The sequence below is a fragment of the Zingiber officinale genome, chromosome 6B, assembly GCF_018446385.1.
Source record: "Zingiber officinale cultivar Zhangliang chromosome 6B, Zo_v1.1, whole genome shotgun sequence".
NCBI lineage: Eukaryota > Viridiplantae > Streptophyta > Magnoliopsida > Zingiberales > Zingiberaceae > Zingiber > Zingiber officinale.
Genome location: NC_055996.1, coordinates 22,059,958 through 22,077,381, shown reverse-complemented (window position 1 = coordinate 22,077,381; position 17,424 = coordinate 22,059,958). Strand labels below are relative to the sequence as shown.

General features: G+C 41.4%; 1 protein-coding gene and 1 non-coding gene across 2 annotated transcripts; both read left to right on the top strand.

The window, feature by feature from the left end:
• Nucleotides 1–7,678: 7,678 nt before the first annotated feature.
• On the top strand, nucleotides 7,679–7,784 carry LOC121993329. The gene has a single exon (XR_006115190.1). It is a non-coding gene; the product is annotated as a small nucleolar RNA R71 (small nucleolar RNA).
• Nucleotides 7,785–12,481: 4,697 nt separating this feature from the next.
• Nucleotides 12,482–16,465, top strand: LOC121992233 (LRR receptor-like serine/threonine-protein kinase FLS2). The gene is made up of 2 exons (XM_042546449.1): nucleotides 12,482–15,980; nucleotides 16,067–16,465. Exons 1-2 carry the CDS (start codon nucleotides 12,638–12,640, stop codon nucleotides 16,408–16,410), a joined length of 3,687 nt encoding a protein of 1,228 aa, XP_042402383.1. The 5' UTR covers nucleotides 12,482–12,637; the 3' UTR covers nucleotides 16,411–16,465.
• Nucleotides 16,466–17,424: the final 959 nt, after the last annotated feature.

The following is a 17,424-nucleotide window of genomic DNA, read 5'->3' as shown; positions in this document are numbered from 1 at the left end:
AAGCTACAGGCGGGCGTCTCCTTCAGCATCTCTTCACCGATTCATTTCAGACCTTCACCAGCTTCTCCACAGCTCTTCTCAAGCTCGAGATCGCCAGTTCTTGAAGGCTCTTAGAGGTTCTTCCAAGTCAAGAGGCGGATCAAAGCAAGAAGAAGAAACTAGGGTTTGGGTTTTTGCTCTCATTGTAAGCTTGTAAGCTTGTATTTCATTACCTTTCCCTTTCTTCTTGTATTGAGTCTTGTAGGGCTTCCCCGCCCTTGGTAGTTACCATAAAGGAGAGTTTTATTAGTGGAGGGTGTGTGTGTAGGTGTGGATCCTTGGACTAGTCACCTCTTGTGAGGTTGATACCAAGTAAACCAACCTTGTTAGCGTTGTGTGGTTTGTTTCTGTATTTTCCGCTGCACATCTTGAAGAAACAAGCAACGACGAGCATCTAGCACGCGACGAGCTATTCACCCCCCTCTAACTACTTTTCGGTCCCAACAAGTGGTATCAGAGCGAGGCCGCTCTTCACCGGAATCATCGTCGGAAGGGTCAAGCATAACAAGAAGAGCTAGAGGGTGAAGAAGTTGAAGCAAATTCATCAAAAGTTAGAGATTTCAAGAAGCTCAACTTTAAGATGCAATTCCAAGATGGACTTGGATTTGACACAAGGGTGGCTCCATCGTACACATCCACAAGCTTCGATTCTTGGAAATCAAGAATCGAAAATTTTCTTATGATGGAGATAGAGCAATGGTTTGCTCTAATGGAAGGCTTCAAAGCTCCAACAAACTCCAAGGGCAAGCTTCTCAAGAAAAGCAAATGGAGCTTGGAGCAAATTCAAAGGAGCGGGGCAAATGATAAAGTGACCAAGCTTTTGGTCAACTTATTGCCTAGCCACATTTTGGCTCAAATCGGAGAATTCAACGATGCCAAGGAGCTTTGGAGCAAATTGGCAACAATCCATGAAGAACCCTCCACTGTACCAAATCAAGAGGAATCCAAAGAGGGCGACTCATTGGAGCAAGATCAAGAGGAGGACTCCGAAGTTGAGAGATGCTCAACTTCCGAAGAAGAGGAAGTCCAAGAAGCTTCATCCTCAAAGGAGTGCAATCAAAAGAGCAAGGAAGGAGCATATTCCTTGTTTCATGTACAAGAGGATGAAGAAGAAGGTGAAGCCTCCACCTCTAGGATTGAGGGGGAGCAATCTTTATTGACACCGGAGCAAGAGCAAGAAGAATTCTCCACATCCGAGTCAAGAGAAGATGAGGATGAAGAAGCTTCCACCTCCGCAAGTCAAGCAAAATCGAATGGAGGAATATCTTCGGATCAAGAGGAAGCTTCTACCTCCGGATCAAAAGGAGAAGATGCCAACCCTACAAGCAAAGGTATAAACATTTCAATTAATAATAAAAATCATATCATATGCTTTGAATGTAGGGAACATGGGCATTACAAAAGTAAATGCCCTAATTTGGTCAAGAAGAAGGGTCAAGTGACACAAAAGGGCAAGGAGAAGCCCAAGGAGACCACCCCCGGGACAAAGAAGAGCAAGGAGCACATTGTGTGCTTCTTGTGTCAACAAAAAGGGCATTACCGAAGTCAATGCCCCAAGGGGAAGAAGATGGTCAAGGCTCAAGGAGGCACTAATCAAGGGGGAGCCTCCAAGGTAAAGAAGAAGGTAACATTTATTGAGCCTACCCCTTTACGTTATGGTAAAAAGCATGATAGTTCTAATTTTTATCATTTTAATGCAATTTACCATAAGAATAGAAAGCATGAGGGCATTAAGGAAAAGCATGTGGCCCTACATGCCAAGACTACCCAACCTAAGGTTAGGAAGGTAGATAGACATTTGGGCAAGAACACTAAGGATAATAGATACAAGCCCAAGAATAAAAATGCTCATGGATCAAATGAAAAATCAAATACTAAGGACTTAGTGAGGGAAAATCAAGTCTTGAGGTCCAGATTTGATAAATTGGAAAAGACCCTAAAAAGATTGGAAAATATCCTATTAGGGCAAAATGGGCATAACCTAGGTTTAGGGGTACAAAAGCCATCAAATGGCCATAGAGGTTTGGGATACAAAACCAAAGCAAAAAATGATGTGCCTAGTTATCATAAGGTTCCATATAGTTATGGAACAAACCCTAAGTCTAGAGGTCAAGTCAAGGATACAAGGGAAGATATCCCTAGAAGTATCTTTGCAACCAAAGTGACTAAGACTTCGAAGAAGTCTAAGAAAGTCACTAACAAGGTCACAAGGGAGGCTATCCCTAGAGTTGACCTAGAAAATGTGACCAAGGCTTCTAAGAAGCCCAACATGGTCACTAGGAAGGTATCTAGGGAAGTTATCCCTAGTGAATACCTAGAGCATCCAAGGAGCACCAATAGGTGTTGGGTTCCTAGGAGCATCTTCTCTACCCCATATATGGGTTAGAGAGTGTCAACTCCGATTAGAAGGGTAGTTAACCCAACTTTGAGGAAATTGACACTCAAGGAGCATTTTCAAGGTTTTTGTTAACCTTTGAAAATGAAATGGAATTATTATTTACTCTTTGAAAGAGTAAAATGTGCCTAATGGTGAAAAATTGATTTTATCTTTAATGGCATAAATTGGGAAAATCTAGAGAAATACCAAGTTGAGATTTTGGTATTCTCTTAAGAATTTAAGGCAATCCGGGCCTTGATTTATGTGCTTACTCTTGAGGAAAAATGGAATATGCTAACATTTGAGGATATGCTTAATTTTTAAGTGGCATAAACAAATCAAGAGAAATAGAAATGACAATTTAGGTTTTGGCACTTCTTTGAAGCATTTAGGGCAATCTAGGTTTAACGTTTTAAGTTAAAACAAGTGGTATATTTTGAGTTAGCTAAGTGGTTAAGGATACTTAGATAGGTAATCTAGGTATATTTTGTTTATGCTAAACATTGCCATGATTGTTTGCCCATGATATGCCATGACATCATATTTAGTTCTGTATTTTGCATTCATTCCTTTATTGTGAAAAATACAAAAATACCATGTCATGTCATACATACATCATGTAGCTATAGGACTTTTTCTTTTGAAAGATATGTTATATTGATGTATGCCATAACATTAATCATGCATTTAGTTTGATTTCCTTAAAATTAAGGACAAATGTTTTTACCAACAAATGGTATAAACAAATGGCATTTATATACAAGTTATACCAATAAGTGGTATATCAACAAGTGGCATACCAACAAGTGGTATTTATACACAAGTGGTATACACAAGTGGAATCAACAAGTAACATCCTTGGTGGATGTTCACCACTCAAAATGCCTAAATAGAGATGCATGATCCCTAGATTAGGGCAAAACCAAATTTACATCTCACAAAGGCCTATAAGATGACTTGTATGTGTTTTAGTGCACATTAGATACAAGTGAGATGTTAAGATGATGAACAAAACTCAAGATGTTGATTTAGTGCATTCTTTAGAGTTTTAGGTTCATCAAAACACATAGTTATGTGTTTTCCCATCATTGGGAAAGCTAATGTACAAGTCATGTGCATTTAGCCCAAGGAAAATGGTGAGATATTGGTTTTGAAAGATGTTTTAAAAATGCTTTTGGAAAACCTTGGTGAAGGCTATCTTTTGATAGTAATCACCATTGAATAGTTAGACACAAACTTGAAGAATACGCTAAAGTTTAAGCAAGTTTTCAAGCTTGTGTCAATCTTTGAAAATATGATGTATTTTCATAGAAAACTATTTTTCCATGATAAAGTATACCCTAAACAATGTCTACACGAAATTTCATGATTTTTGAATTTTTGTAGAATTTTCTAGGGGCCTCTGAAGGTGACTGAAATCATTTTCAGCAACTATCAGACCTCAATCGATCCACCGATCGATTGAGGGTCTCAATCGATCAGTGGATCGATTGGGAGCAAGCTTCTCGCGAACAGAAGCTTGCTGGATCGATCAGCCGATCGATCCACAAGGCCTGAATCGATCAGTGGATCGATTCAGCAAGGTTCAATCGATTGGAACCCAACTCCAATCGATCCAAGGTGCTGATTTTGGCTGGGAAGGCCTGATTTCAGCATTCTGAACCTGTTTTAGTCTACGTAACCATTCCAAACCCCTCAAAATACATTTGTATATATAAAAAGGATGTTTTCGTGTTGAAAACAAGGATGGATTGGTTAAGGAAGACTATATTGAAGTCTAGGGTGAGGTTTGTTTCAAATTTTGAATATTTGAACCTCAAAGCTTCTAAATTTGGGTTTCCTAAAGGATTAGGGATTCCAAGTCATTGTTGGTGCAATGACAGAAGTTACCATCATGTCTTTAGGGGGAGGGACTCTTTAAAGGCATGAAAATTATTTTTCATGAACCTTGGAAGGTGGTTAACCTTCCGTTAAGTGGTTAATGCTCCAGGGCGAGCATTGGTTGAAAATGAAGGGAATGAGTCCTTCATTATCGTGTTGGTCACAACGAGTGAAGTTGTGAACAACGATGAACAACTCTTCAGGGGAAGAGTTTTCAACAATGGGGCATTTGTTGAAGTGTGCCCAAAATTGAGGCACGGGTTGATGTGTGCTCAAAGATGGGTTGATGTGTGCCAATAGGGGGAGAATGTGTGGTTTAAGTTAGACCTTCATTACCTATGGGGGAGGTCATAGGGGGAGAATGAAGGGAACCAACATTCATACTTTGGCATGAATGGAGTTAAGGCTATGGGATTAACTTAACTTAGAATGGTCCAAACTTAAAGGTATTGTCAAACATCAAAAAAGGGGGAGATTGTTGGTGCAATATCCTTTAGGTCAAGGTTGACTGAGTTGACCAAGCTTGAGTCTTGGTCATAGTTTCGATGTTTGACAAGACATGCAGACACAATGGACAATGCAGGTGCAGTTGTTCATGTGAGGAGATTCTGATCAGGGACTGATCAGTGTAAATGAAGAAAAGTCAAGTAGGTCAAGAGGCTTCGGATACCTGACTAGGAAGTCCTAACTGGGATGTTAGGCAGAAGAAGGAAAGTCCTGGTGAGTGAAGCCAGGCAGAAGAGAAGTCTTGGTGAGTGAAGCCAGGCAGAAGGAAAGTCCTGGTGAGTGAAGCCAGGCAGAAGGAAATCCTGGTGAGTGAAGCCAGACAGAAGAGAAGTCCTGGTGAGTGAAGCCAGGCAGAAGGAAGTCCTGGTGAGTGAAGCCAGGCAAGGGAAAATCCAGATGGATCAAGGATAATCGGACATTTGGTGTTGGGAAGTCCAAGTAGGTCAAGGGAGTGATCGGATACTTGGCACGAAGAGAAAAGTCCAAGTGGGTCAAAGGGATTGACCGGACACTTGGTGGGAAGTCCTAGCAGGTAAAAGGAGTGACCAGATGCTAGGCATGATGTACCAACAGGTCAAGGTTGACCGGATGTTGGTTTGAGAGGCTTGGGACTTGGTTTTGGGCAAAAACCAAGAGCTGGATCGATCAGTGGATCGATCCAGGCCTTTCCCAGCGAACAGAGAGCCTCTGGATCGATTAGTGGATCGATCCAGAGGTCCCAATCGATCAGTGGATCGATTGAGACGCTGCTGCTTCACGCGATAAGCGCTGGATCAATCCATGGATCGATCCAGGCGTTTTTCCAGAGCACAGAGGTGCTTTGGATCGATCCGTGGATCAATCCAAAGCCTCCCCGATCGATTGGGAATTTTCGAATCGATCGGGATCCGACCGTTGCGTCGTATTTGAGCTGCAGGCGGGCGTCTCCTTCAGCATCTCTTCACCGATTCATTTCAGACCTTCACCAGCTTCTCCACAGCTCTTCTCAAGCTCGAGATCGCCAGTTCTTGAAGGCTCTTGGAGGTTCTTCCAAGTCAAGAGGCGGATCAAAGCAAGAAGAAGAAACTAGGGTTAGGGTTTTTGCTCTCATTGTAAGCTTGTAAGCTTGTATTTCATTACCTTTCCCTTTCTTCTTGTATTGAGTCTTGTAGGGCTTCTCCGCCCTTGGTAGTTATCATAAAGGAGAGTTTTATTAGTGGAGGGTGTGTGTAGGTGTGGATCCTTGGACTAGTCACCTCTTGTGAGGTGGATACCAAGTAAACCAACCTTGTTAGCGTTGTGTGGTTTGTTTCTGTATTTTCCGCTGCACATCTTGAAGAAACAAGCAACGACGAGCATCTAGCACGCGACAAGCTATTCACCCCCCCTCTACCTACTTTTCGGTCCCAACAATATTCTCCATCACGATATGTACACAGAACTTTAATAGAGTTGTCAATTTCTTTCTCGATAAGTACTTTATAATTTTTGAAAGTTGTAAAGGCTTTGGATTTTTCTTATAACAAATAAATCCATATTTTGCGACTGTAATTATCAATAAAGGTAATTATGTATCTTTTACCTCCATTAGAATACAATTTTATTGCCTCGCAAATATTTGAATGGGCAAGCTCCAATGTTGCCTTTACATGCTCTCCAAGATTTTCCTTGTGGGAATTGATTACGGTGTTGTTTGCTAATAACACATTCTTCATAAACTTGAGAAGGAGTTGTAATTTAAGGAAGATGTTTACAACTAAAGGTGGTGATTCTTGAGACTCTGCTAACTCTGCATAAGTCTCTACACATTGGTCAACAACATGTTCAATCCTTGCAATTCTCATAGTCTCTAAGGAGTGTGTGGACAAAGGAGGTGACTCTTGAGATGCTGCTTCCACACCACATCTCCCTACATTTCCTTCCATATCATTATCATCAGCACAAATATCAAAAAATAAACCAACATCAATATCCTCAATAGGAGAATCAACTATAGGAGGATCACTGACTTCATTTGCATTTTTAAGTTGATCTACCTCATTACATTCATCATCTGAAAATTTAATTTCGCCATAATCCCCTGTAAAGCTAGAAGGTAGATTTGAAAACTTGTTATTCACTACATTATCGTCACAATCCTCATCTAAAGAGTCTTCATCTTCATATATATCCTAAAATTTGCACTCAACCGTATTAGAATCACAGAATTTTTTAAAGTCTTTGTTTTCATTGGCCTTCACTAGCCTTTGTGGAAAAGGAATCCTTAATAAAGGTCTTGGGAATGATTAAACTTCTTTCTTCCCATATTCCCTTTGAGTTTGCGGAGGAGGTCAAACTTGCTTATCTAGTGTTGGTGTGATCAATCGTTGAGGGAAAGGTACTTGTGACTTTTGGGAACTTCTTGGAGTAATGAAACTGAGTTCTTGAGGTCTTCTATTGTTCTTTTCCTCAATTTTGTGCAAGTCCTTTTTCAAAAGTTCTTCATGATTCTTGCCACTTCTCAACTTAATATCATTACCATTTTCACTAGATCTTGTATGTGTAGGAGGGGGATTATGTTTGAACCATTTTGAAACTATGTTATCAGTCTTTACCTCCAACTGTTTGGACCCCTCATTCTGTGACTTGTGAATTTCAAAACTCTTGGATGGTTGAATTGCAATTTGTTTGATAGACACTCTTACATTTATAGCTTGCACTTCTTTAATTTTTGAGGGAGATTCTATCCAACTTTTGTTCAACCATTCATGGAGGTTCAATGTCACTTGATCAATTAATGTATATACTTCGTCCACACTCTTGTTCATGAAAGAACCACCAGCAGATGAATCTAACAAACATTTATCTGAGAAAGAAATTCCCCTATAGAATATGTGCAGGGTCAGCCATTTTTCTAAATCATGATGAGGACACTGTCTTTGTAGACTCTTGAATCTATCCCATGCTTCAAATAGTGATTCTCCATCTGCTTGAGCAAAATTTGTGATGCAATTCCTCAAATACACTGTTCTGCTTAGAGGGAAAAAATGATTCAGAAATTACTACTCCAATTATTTCCAACTTGTGATGCTTTGAGGACGGAGAAAATTAAACCAAGTCTTTGCCCGATCTTTAATACTGAAAGGAAATGCCATCAATCGAATTGCATCCGTTGAGACACCCGTATAATTTACCATATCACAAAGTCTCAGGAATTCTTCAAGATGGAAATATGAGTTTTCTGATATTTCTCCTCTAAATTTGTGACCTTGTATCATGGTGATTAACTCTGGGTCTAGTTGGAAACTCTCTGCTTCGATATGAGATTACACAATCGGAGATAAAAATCTTACAGAAATAGGTGTAGAAAATTCTCTCAAAGGCCTTCTTGACATGTTATTGCTCATAATATCTAAAAAAAATTATGAGAAAAAAATAAAAAATGAAGAATCAAAGACAAGAAATAAAATGCTATAAGGAAAACAAGAAAGAAAATGCAGAATTTAAATTGCAAGAAAGAAAGTGCATAATGAAAACAAGAAAGAAAAAGTAAAAGGAAAAAGAAAAAATGTCTAAAGTAACTCATATGCTAATCAACTAATGTTAATCGAAAACAGTCTCTGGCAACAGCGCTAAAACCTTGTTACGCAACCGCAAGTGCACAGTTTCATTGTCAGTAATAAAAGATTATCGATCTCACAAGGACTGGTTATAAGTACAAGCATCTCACTTAGAATTAGCTAAACAATTAACAAGGTAGAGAATGCACCAAGTAAGCAACTAGAAATAGAAATAGGAAAGTAAATGAAGTATTTGGTTTTGTGAGTGTTCTAGGAATTTAGTTTCTTTGTGATATTTATTGATGAATCATGGTTCTCTAATTCATATCCTCAATTGACATGCATTTGTAGGAAGTTGCTGGTTTTCTCCTGCAGAAGATTACCGGCAAGAGATTTTGATCTACACCTCTAGCGATTAAATAGTTATGATCCCTATGAAGTCCGTTAGCAGGATAGTCTGTCACCAACATCCCTCGATCATACAACATAGAAACACATCACTATTCAATCCACATAAAGGTATAGGAATTAAGCGTATTCAACTATCCCACCTCCTTATAAAGACTAGCTTCACCTTTCAAGGTGACCCCCTAGACGTCCGTTAGCGGGGCAGCCTGTCACTGACGCCCCTCGACCATACGATCTAGGATATCCCTCTACGAAATCCACAAACATCACAAACATCCAATCAAATATGGTAATTAGGTCCAAACACAAGAATCTACACAAGATCAAATAGATACAAGACATACCAACATCATCTAGATAGGAAAATGGCATATCCATGAGATCTTACATCAAATCACATCACAAATACTCCCTTAGTCCTAGAACAATGAATCTACTCCATAGTATAAAGATAGAGATCCGAAGACAAGGAGATCATAGACATTTCAATCCCAATCGAGAAAAGAGAATAAAAATGCTTATTTAGAGACGATGAGTGATCTTCGAAACCAATCCTTAGCTTTTGGAGTCGATACGGAGATGGAAATGACTTTGGATCACCGGATCAAGGCTGGAGAAGGTGAAGAACAACCCCAAATTTGATCTCCCCAAAGGGAGAGCCTTTCTCCCCTTTGAAAAAGGAAGACCCCCCTTATATAGAGCAGGGCGCGGGCACCACACAACCCATGCCATGGCCGTGTGGCCTTCACACAACCTCACACGTTCTGCTCTCGGCCAGGGTCACACGATCGTGTAGCCTTCACACGACCATGTACTACTTTGTCTCTGGATGGCTTACACGGTCGTGTGGCTCACACAGCCTAGCCAATCTTGGCCTATGAAAATCTTGCACGGTTGTGTGGCACACATAGCCTGGACTTGCCTCCTCTCTGGAAATGTTGCACGACCGTGTAGATCTACACGGTTGTGTTTTGGATACACTACTAGGGTGACATGGCTGTGTGGATCCACACGGTCATGCTCCTCTTTCGGTGAAGCTACACGGGCTATCTGCACCAAATGACCAAAGTCATTTTCCTCCTTGCTTTTTTGGCATGGCCGTGTAGCTCACATGGCCAGTGCTGTCTTCCTTCGCTTGTTACCTGGATTGACCACGAACATCATTTCTCTCCAAATTTGACTCCTGTAAATAGAAAGTACACAAGAGCAGATCTCCGAACAAAGAAGAGTAATTATGCTGAAAGTAAGACAAAGAGTATGAAAATGCATAGACCAAGCATGTGTAAATTATGTGAATGTGCGCCAAAACATGCTAAGTAAGTGTATATAATCTACGCACATCAGAAGATCGATCACCATATTCTTCTGTTTTAATGTTTTCAATCCACCAAAATTTAGATGTCCATAGCGAAAGTGCCATAACCATGCCTCATCATCAAATTTTGTTGAAAAACATGAATGAGACATAGTATAAAGATAAAGCAGAAACATACAATTTGTTATCATGTTAACTTGTGCAATTAAACCCAACTTTACATTTTGAATCCGACAAACTCCTTTAATAACAATTTCATATCCTTTTTCTTGTAATTGACCCACACTAAGTAAATTAGTCTTTAAATTTAGCACAAAAAAATATTAGAGATAATATGGGTAGAATCCCCTTTTGCTTGTATGGTTACCTTTCCCTTATCCATAATAGAAATTGTAGAATTGTCGCCAAATTTGATAGAACTGCGAAAGGATTCATCTAAGTGTAAAAATGTATCATTCTCTTTACACATGTGATTGTTGTAGCCTGTATCTAAATATCATATATTCCATTGAGTTTTATCTTTCTCATGGTATACAATTAAAAGAGACACTTCTTCTTTTGCAAAGTTAGTCTGATATTTATTTTGTTTCTTCAAATTAATATAACATTCTGATCTATAATGACCATACCTATGACATTGGTAACATTCAACATTAGACTTGTCTACTGACTTTATTATATTAGTTGTAGAATAATAGTCTCCACGTCCTCTATCTCTTCTTTGAAAATAACTATCTTGGTGTTAATTTTGTTATTGGTTCTCACGATCATTGTTGTTTCTACCTCCTCTTCCTTGACCTCTACCTCTTCCTTGTCCTCTATCACTTCTACAATTTGCAGAGTGACTTTCTGATACGACCTTCAATGCTTGCTCTTCTTTTTCATATTGATTGATTTTTACTCATGAACCAATAATGAACTTTGTAATCCATCAATTGCAAGTAGACTTACATCTTTGCTTCTTCGATGGCGCAGATAACAAAATTAAATTTTGGTGTCATAGATCGAAGAATTTTTTTCAATGATGAGAACATCCTCTATCTTGTCGCCAAGGATTGACATTTTGTTAACAATTGTCATCGTTCTTGAAAAATAATCCGAAACTAATTCTCCTGATTTTATTTGGAGCATTTCGAACTCGAGCGAAGTGCTTGAAGTTGCTACCTCTTAGCTCTTGTCGTACCTTGATACTTTTTTTTTTTATAGAATCCTAGATATCTTTGGCGATATCCTTGTAGAAAATGGTTTCCAAGATTGAGCGATTAATAACTTGGAAGAGATAATTCTTTGCTTTAAAATCTTTCAATTGTGCATCTGTTAGCGCAACACCTTCTATCAATTATGCTACTCTAGAAATCACGACCGTCCAATATTCTTTTGACCTTAAAAAATTTTCCATGAGCATGCTTCAATGGTCATAGTGATCATCAAATCGATAAATGACTGATTGCACAAAACTTTAAGAAGACAAACTATATTTGAAATCTCGCTTTGATATATGAGAAAAATAATCACATGGAGGATAAAATAAAATTTTACACATAATTTCATTGATAATTAAATATCCTATTTATAAGTTAATACATAACGCATACTCAAAAAATTCACTAACTCTACTAACATCTTAATGTTAACCACTAATACCATATTATAACCATTATCATATTATTTCTCTTCCACTAACATTAACACCATATTACAATCATTATCATCCCTTTAGGATGGTCTAGCGGCTAGCGCATGAGGTGTTGCCACCATGAAGTCTAGGGTTCAAATCTCGACAAAACCGAGGTAAGTGTCTCCTTTATGTGCTAGTCACTAACGAACGTATTCATTTTTTACTATCATATTACCATCATTATCTTATTATTTATGTTCCACTAACTTAATTACTAATTAAAATATATCAACTCATTAATCCACTAACACACAAATATTATCAACAAAATTATCATATGATATTTATGGTGTAATCCCATAATACGAAGTATTAATGTTGGATTTATGAACTATCTATTATAAATATTTTCAGATTTATTTTAGTGACGGGAAATGGTCGTCTCAACTTGAGTGTTATCCTATTTAATATTTTTTTTAATGAGATGAATTCCGAGAGAGAACACAGAAATAAATTTTAATTACTTTGAAAAAAACAGAGATTATATTCCATTGAGTTCGGTGGGTATAGTGCACGCTGTTGGAGCGGCTCCCGGTCAATGTCGAAGTCCAAATTGAGCGCAGCCATCAAATCACCATTTGGACCTCTTCATACCTTTCACTAGATTTCAAAGGCGTCAATGACTCCTTTCCATGCTGTCTTTTTGACTTCATCTCATTAAGACTCCGCGTGCCTTTGGCTGCTTCTCTCACGATCATCTTTCTCCCCCTTCGACTCTGCTAACCAGTTGGCGTGTTGTATATCAACTTGCACGAGATTGCGGCAAAGTTACCATTTCCCATTGCAAATGATGAATTTTGAGATTGTTTGCGGGATTTAGGAGATAAGGTCCGATATATCTCGTATTTGTTTATTGATGTCGGCTGGAGAAGAAATTGGTTTCATACCTTGGAAAGGTTTGATGGTTGACTCTAATGGCGTCGTCTCTTCGTCCTTCTCCCAGTTTCTACCGAACAATTGATGCATTTGGCGGGGTTCGATACTTTCAGACTGATTTGTTGACTCCAATGCCGTCGTCTCTTCTCTTTCCACAGGTCAACCATCCACTCCATGCATCGCTGAGTCTTTTTATAATCTTCCATCATCGGCATCAAACTCCACTCCAGAGAGTGATGGAGCTTCTTCAGAGCTCAATTCCGTTCCTCTTGCTGTTGCTGATCTGCCCGCTCATGGCGAGCTCGACGACGTCCGACGTCGAAGTCGAGGCCTTGCTGGCCTTCAAGGCCTCTGTCACCGGCGACCCCCTCGGCGCGCTGGACAACTGGACCGCCGCCATCCACCACTGCCACTGGAACGGCGTCCAGTGCGACCCATCTGCCAATGGCGTCGTCGTCGCCATCATCCTCCAAGAGACGCGTCTCCAAGGCACCATCTCGCCCTTCCTCGCCAACATCTCCACCCTTCAACTCCTCGACCTCACTTCCAATGCCTTCCACGGCACCATCCCGGCCGAGCTCGGCTCGCTGACTCAGCTCTCTCAGCTAGTCCTCTACGACAACCTCCTCTCCGGCGAGATACCGATGCAGTTGGGCAACTCGGAGAGCTTCGAGCTGCTTGATTTGAGCAACAACTCTCTCCGTGGCAGCATCCCGGAGAGCCTCTGCAACTGCACGCCTCTCTTGATTTTGACGCTCAGCTCCAATAACCTCACCGGCTCCATTCCTTCCTGCATCGGCAACTTGATTAATCTCGAATACTTCATGGTGTTCACCAACAATTTGGTCGGTCCTCTTCCGCCTTCACTCGAGAGATTGACAGGCCTGGTAATTCTAGATGTCAGCATGAATCAGTTGTCCGGAATTATCCCCCCCGCACTCGGCAACTTTTCTCATTTACAGCTTCTTCAACTTTTCGACAACAATTTCGTCGGAAACATCCCTCCCGAGCTCGCCCGGTGCTCGAATCTGAGCGCTCTGAACATTTACAGCAACCAGTTTACGGGCAGCATTCCTCCTCAGTTTGGAGATCTATCCAAATTGTCATCTTTCAGGGTGTATAACAACAAGTTGAGTTCCACCATTCCGGCTTCTCTATCGCGCTGCAAATCGTTAATTTATCTCGGTCTTTCTGAGAATGAGTTCGTCGGCACCATTCCGCCGGAGTTAGGGGAGCTGAGCTCACTTCAGATACTGACTCTCCATGTAAATAAACTGAGAGGAGAAATCCCTCCGTCACTGATGAACTTGACCAATCTCAGATACTTGTCTCTGAGCCTGAACTCGCTTTCAGGGCAGATACCGGAAAATATCGGATCGCTTTACAAGTTGGAGATATTGAACATCATGAACAACTCGTTGGATGGTTCCATCCCAGCGAGCATCACCAACTGTTCTCGCCTATTCAATTCAAGCTTTGCCTTCAACAGGTTCACAGGGGGGTTGCCCGTTGGATTGGGTAAGCTGTCTAACCTCACATTCTTTGCGATCCAGAATAATCTCTTATCCGGCAGGATTCCCGAAGACCTTTACAATTGTAGCAAACTCAAGATTCTGAGCTTGGCCTTCAATAACTTCAGCGGCTCATTGAGTCCGAGTATTGGCAAGCTCACCAGCTTAACAATCTTGCAGCTGCAACACAATTCTTTATCAGGATTGATCCCGCCGCAAATTGGCGATCTTACCCAACTCTTCATGTTGCAACTGGGGAGCAATAATTTTGCAGGTCGGGTTCCCGGAGAGATTTCGAAGCTTAAAAGTCTTCAGGAGCTCTCCCTCGGGAACAATTCTCTCGAGGGAGTGATCCCTGAGGAGGTATTCCAATTGGACCAGCTCGTGGTTTTGGACTTGCAGCTCAATAGGTTTGTAGGACCAATTCCAGATGCCATCACGAGCCTCCAATTTCTCTCCGCCCTTTACCTGAATGGCAACATGATCAATGGTTCGATCCCACAAGGCATGAAGAATCTGAGGCAGCTACTGCAGTTGGATCTTTCGAACAACCGGCTAAGCGGATCGATTCCTGCTGCTGTGATGGCCGGCATGTCAAACATGCAGTTCTACTTCAATCTGTCGAATAATTTGTTTGACGGGCCTCTTCCCGTTGAGATCGGCGGCATGGAAATGGTTCAAGTCTTGGATTTTTCAAGCAACGACTTGTCGGGGAACATTCCTGCCGAGCTCAAAGGCTGTAAGAATTTACACTCGCTCGATCTCTCTTCTAATAGGTTCTCCGGCGAGCTGCCGGCGACCGTTTTCCCGGAGCTCGACTTGCTCGCTAACTTGAATCTCTCGAAGAATGTGTTAGATGGCCCGATTCCCAGCAGTATATCCGAGCTGCAAAATCTCGTCTCGCTCGATGTTTCGAGCAATGAGTTCTCTGGTCAGATACCTGAAAGTTTGGCGAATCTTACGAGGCTTCGGAAGCTGAACCTCTCTTTCAATCATTTCGAAGGTTCCATTCCACAAGGTGGCATCTTTAACAACTTGAGCTCCTCGAGTTTACAAGGCAATCCCGGTCTGTGCGTTTCGAAGTTTTCTTCCTCCTGCGGCAAAAGAAGAAACAAGATCTCGACCAAAGCATCGATCATTTTCATCGCGTTGTCTTCTGTCATTGTTTTCCTGATCGTGTTTCTCATCGGACTCGTCTGCTACCGGAAGCGCGACAGAGTAAAAAAGAACTCTTCGCTCGACGTCAAGGAATCTTCTGATCTCCCGCTCATCCCGGGCCTGAGGAGGTTCACAGAGGCTGAGTTAGATATTGCAACCGAGTGCTTTCGCGAAGAGAATGTGATAGGCAGGAGCAACCTGAGCATCGTGTACAGGGGACGAATCGAAGGGGATGGCTGTTTCTTAGCCGTCAAGAGGCTAAACCTCGAGCAATTTCCCAAGGAGTCGGACAAGTGTTTCTTCACCGAACTCAAGACATTGGGCAGATTGAAGCACAGAAATTTGGTGAAGGTGATAGGTTTCGCTTGGGAGAGCAGGAAGATCAAAGCACTAGCGCTGGAGTTCATGGAGAATGGAAATCTCGAAAACATCATACACGGTCGAGAAACCGATCGATCGCGATGGAGCATCTACGAAAGGTTGCGGCTCTGCATCTCGGTGGCTCAAGGACTCGTCTACCTGCACTTCGGATACGATTTCCCAATCGTCCACTGCGATCTCAAGCCATCAAACATTCTCCTCGACAAGGATTCGGAGGCCCATGTGAGCGATTTCGGAACCGCGCGCATGTTGGGCGTTCATTTGCAGGACGGAAGCAAGCAGGCGTCCTGTTCCTCAGCATTCCAAGGCACCATCGGCTACATGGCACCAGGTGATCGGCTCTTTAGATCAGCTGCAGCCGAGGTGAGTCCATTCTGTTGAATTTTGACACTGAATGCGGTTTGTTTTATTGTGAAGAATTCGCATACATGAGGCGAGTGAGCACCAAGGTGGACGTGTTCAGCTTCGGAGTGGTGATGATGGAGGTGTTCACCGGAAGGCGGCCGACAAGCGGGGCGGTGGAAGAAGGCGGCAACTGCGTGACGCTACCGCAGCTCGTGGAGGGGGCAATGGCAGACGGAGTGGACGCCGTGGTGCGAGTGGCAGACGGTGACATGAAGCTCGCAACGGAGATAGAAGAGAGAGAGCTCGTAGCCGTGATGGAGGTGGCGCTGTCCTGCACCAGGTTTTGCGCAGAGGAGCGGCCGAACATGAATCAAGTGTTGTCCTCGTTGCTGAAGCTGATCAAGGATGATGTGTGATCATCATCTCTGCAAAGTAGTTTCGGCAATTTATCAAAGGACGTACTAGGTTTAATGTATTTATCAAAAAATGTATCATCGTTTGATATTTACCAAAAGACGTAGTTTACCAAAATCTATTCCCAGATCATCCCTCTGGCTAACCTAGCAACCGTCTTTTCAAACACATTTTTCCAAGCATCCAAGCCGAAAATAGAATTGAAAAATAAGTTGTGATTCGGATGCACGTCTTGTCACCGTCTCTCTCCCTCCATCCTCTGCGTGGTGTTATAAACTTGAAAGAAATATGAACCATGCGCTTGCCATTACTGCTCGTGCTGGTTGGCGGGATTGCAATAGACCAGTTAGGTTTATGACATAATGGCGTAAGAGTTGCTAGAGGAGACCAAGGACAAATTAAGTTAAGAACGTCAGCCGATAAGGACAAACTTCTTACAAGAGAAAAATTAATAGAAGCACACATTTAAAGATTTAGACATGTACGTATTGATTTTTTTACTGTAAATTAGGGTATTTATGGTAAATAAAAATGACAGTATTGGTGGGAAGGGTGGCGGCAAAAAGTGTTGTTATGGTTTATTTTGGTTCTATGGGGAATAATATTCAACAACACCTGAATTATGATATAATAGAAGACTTAATCGATTTAAGTCATGTTAGTTTCTGACGTTGATAGTTAAGTTAGGCTAAAAATTATTTATTTTTAGTTTAGGGTTTAGTCAGTGGTGGTCGTAGTTTACAAGAAGTATATGCTTCAAAAGGGGCCTGATATCGACGTGGGCCTGATATCATCGATATCAGGCTCCCATTGGGCCCGATATCATCGATATCAGGCTCACATTGGGCCTGATATCATGGATATCAGGGCCACGTTGGGCCTGAAATCATCGATATCAGGGCCACGTTGGGCCTGAAATCATCGATATCAGGCCCACCTGGGGCCTGATATCGATAAAGTGTTATGTGGTTAAAACTTTGCTTTTACATCATACCCTTCCTAGTTTGAGTAAAATT

Coding starts and splice junctions, on each gene's coding strand:
- LOC121992233 (XM_042546449.1), top strand. CDS start 12,638: ATGGCGTCGTCTCTTCGTCCTTCTCCCAGTTTCTACCGAACAATTGAT. Junction 15,981..16,066: donor CATCGGCTACATGGCACCAG/GTGATCGGCTCT, acceptor TTTATTGTGAAG/AATTCGCATACATGAGGCGA.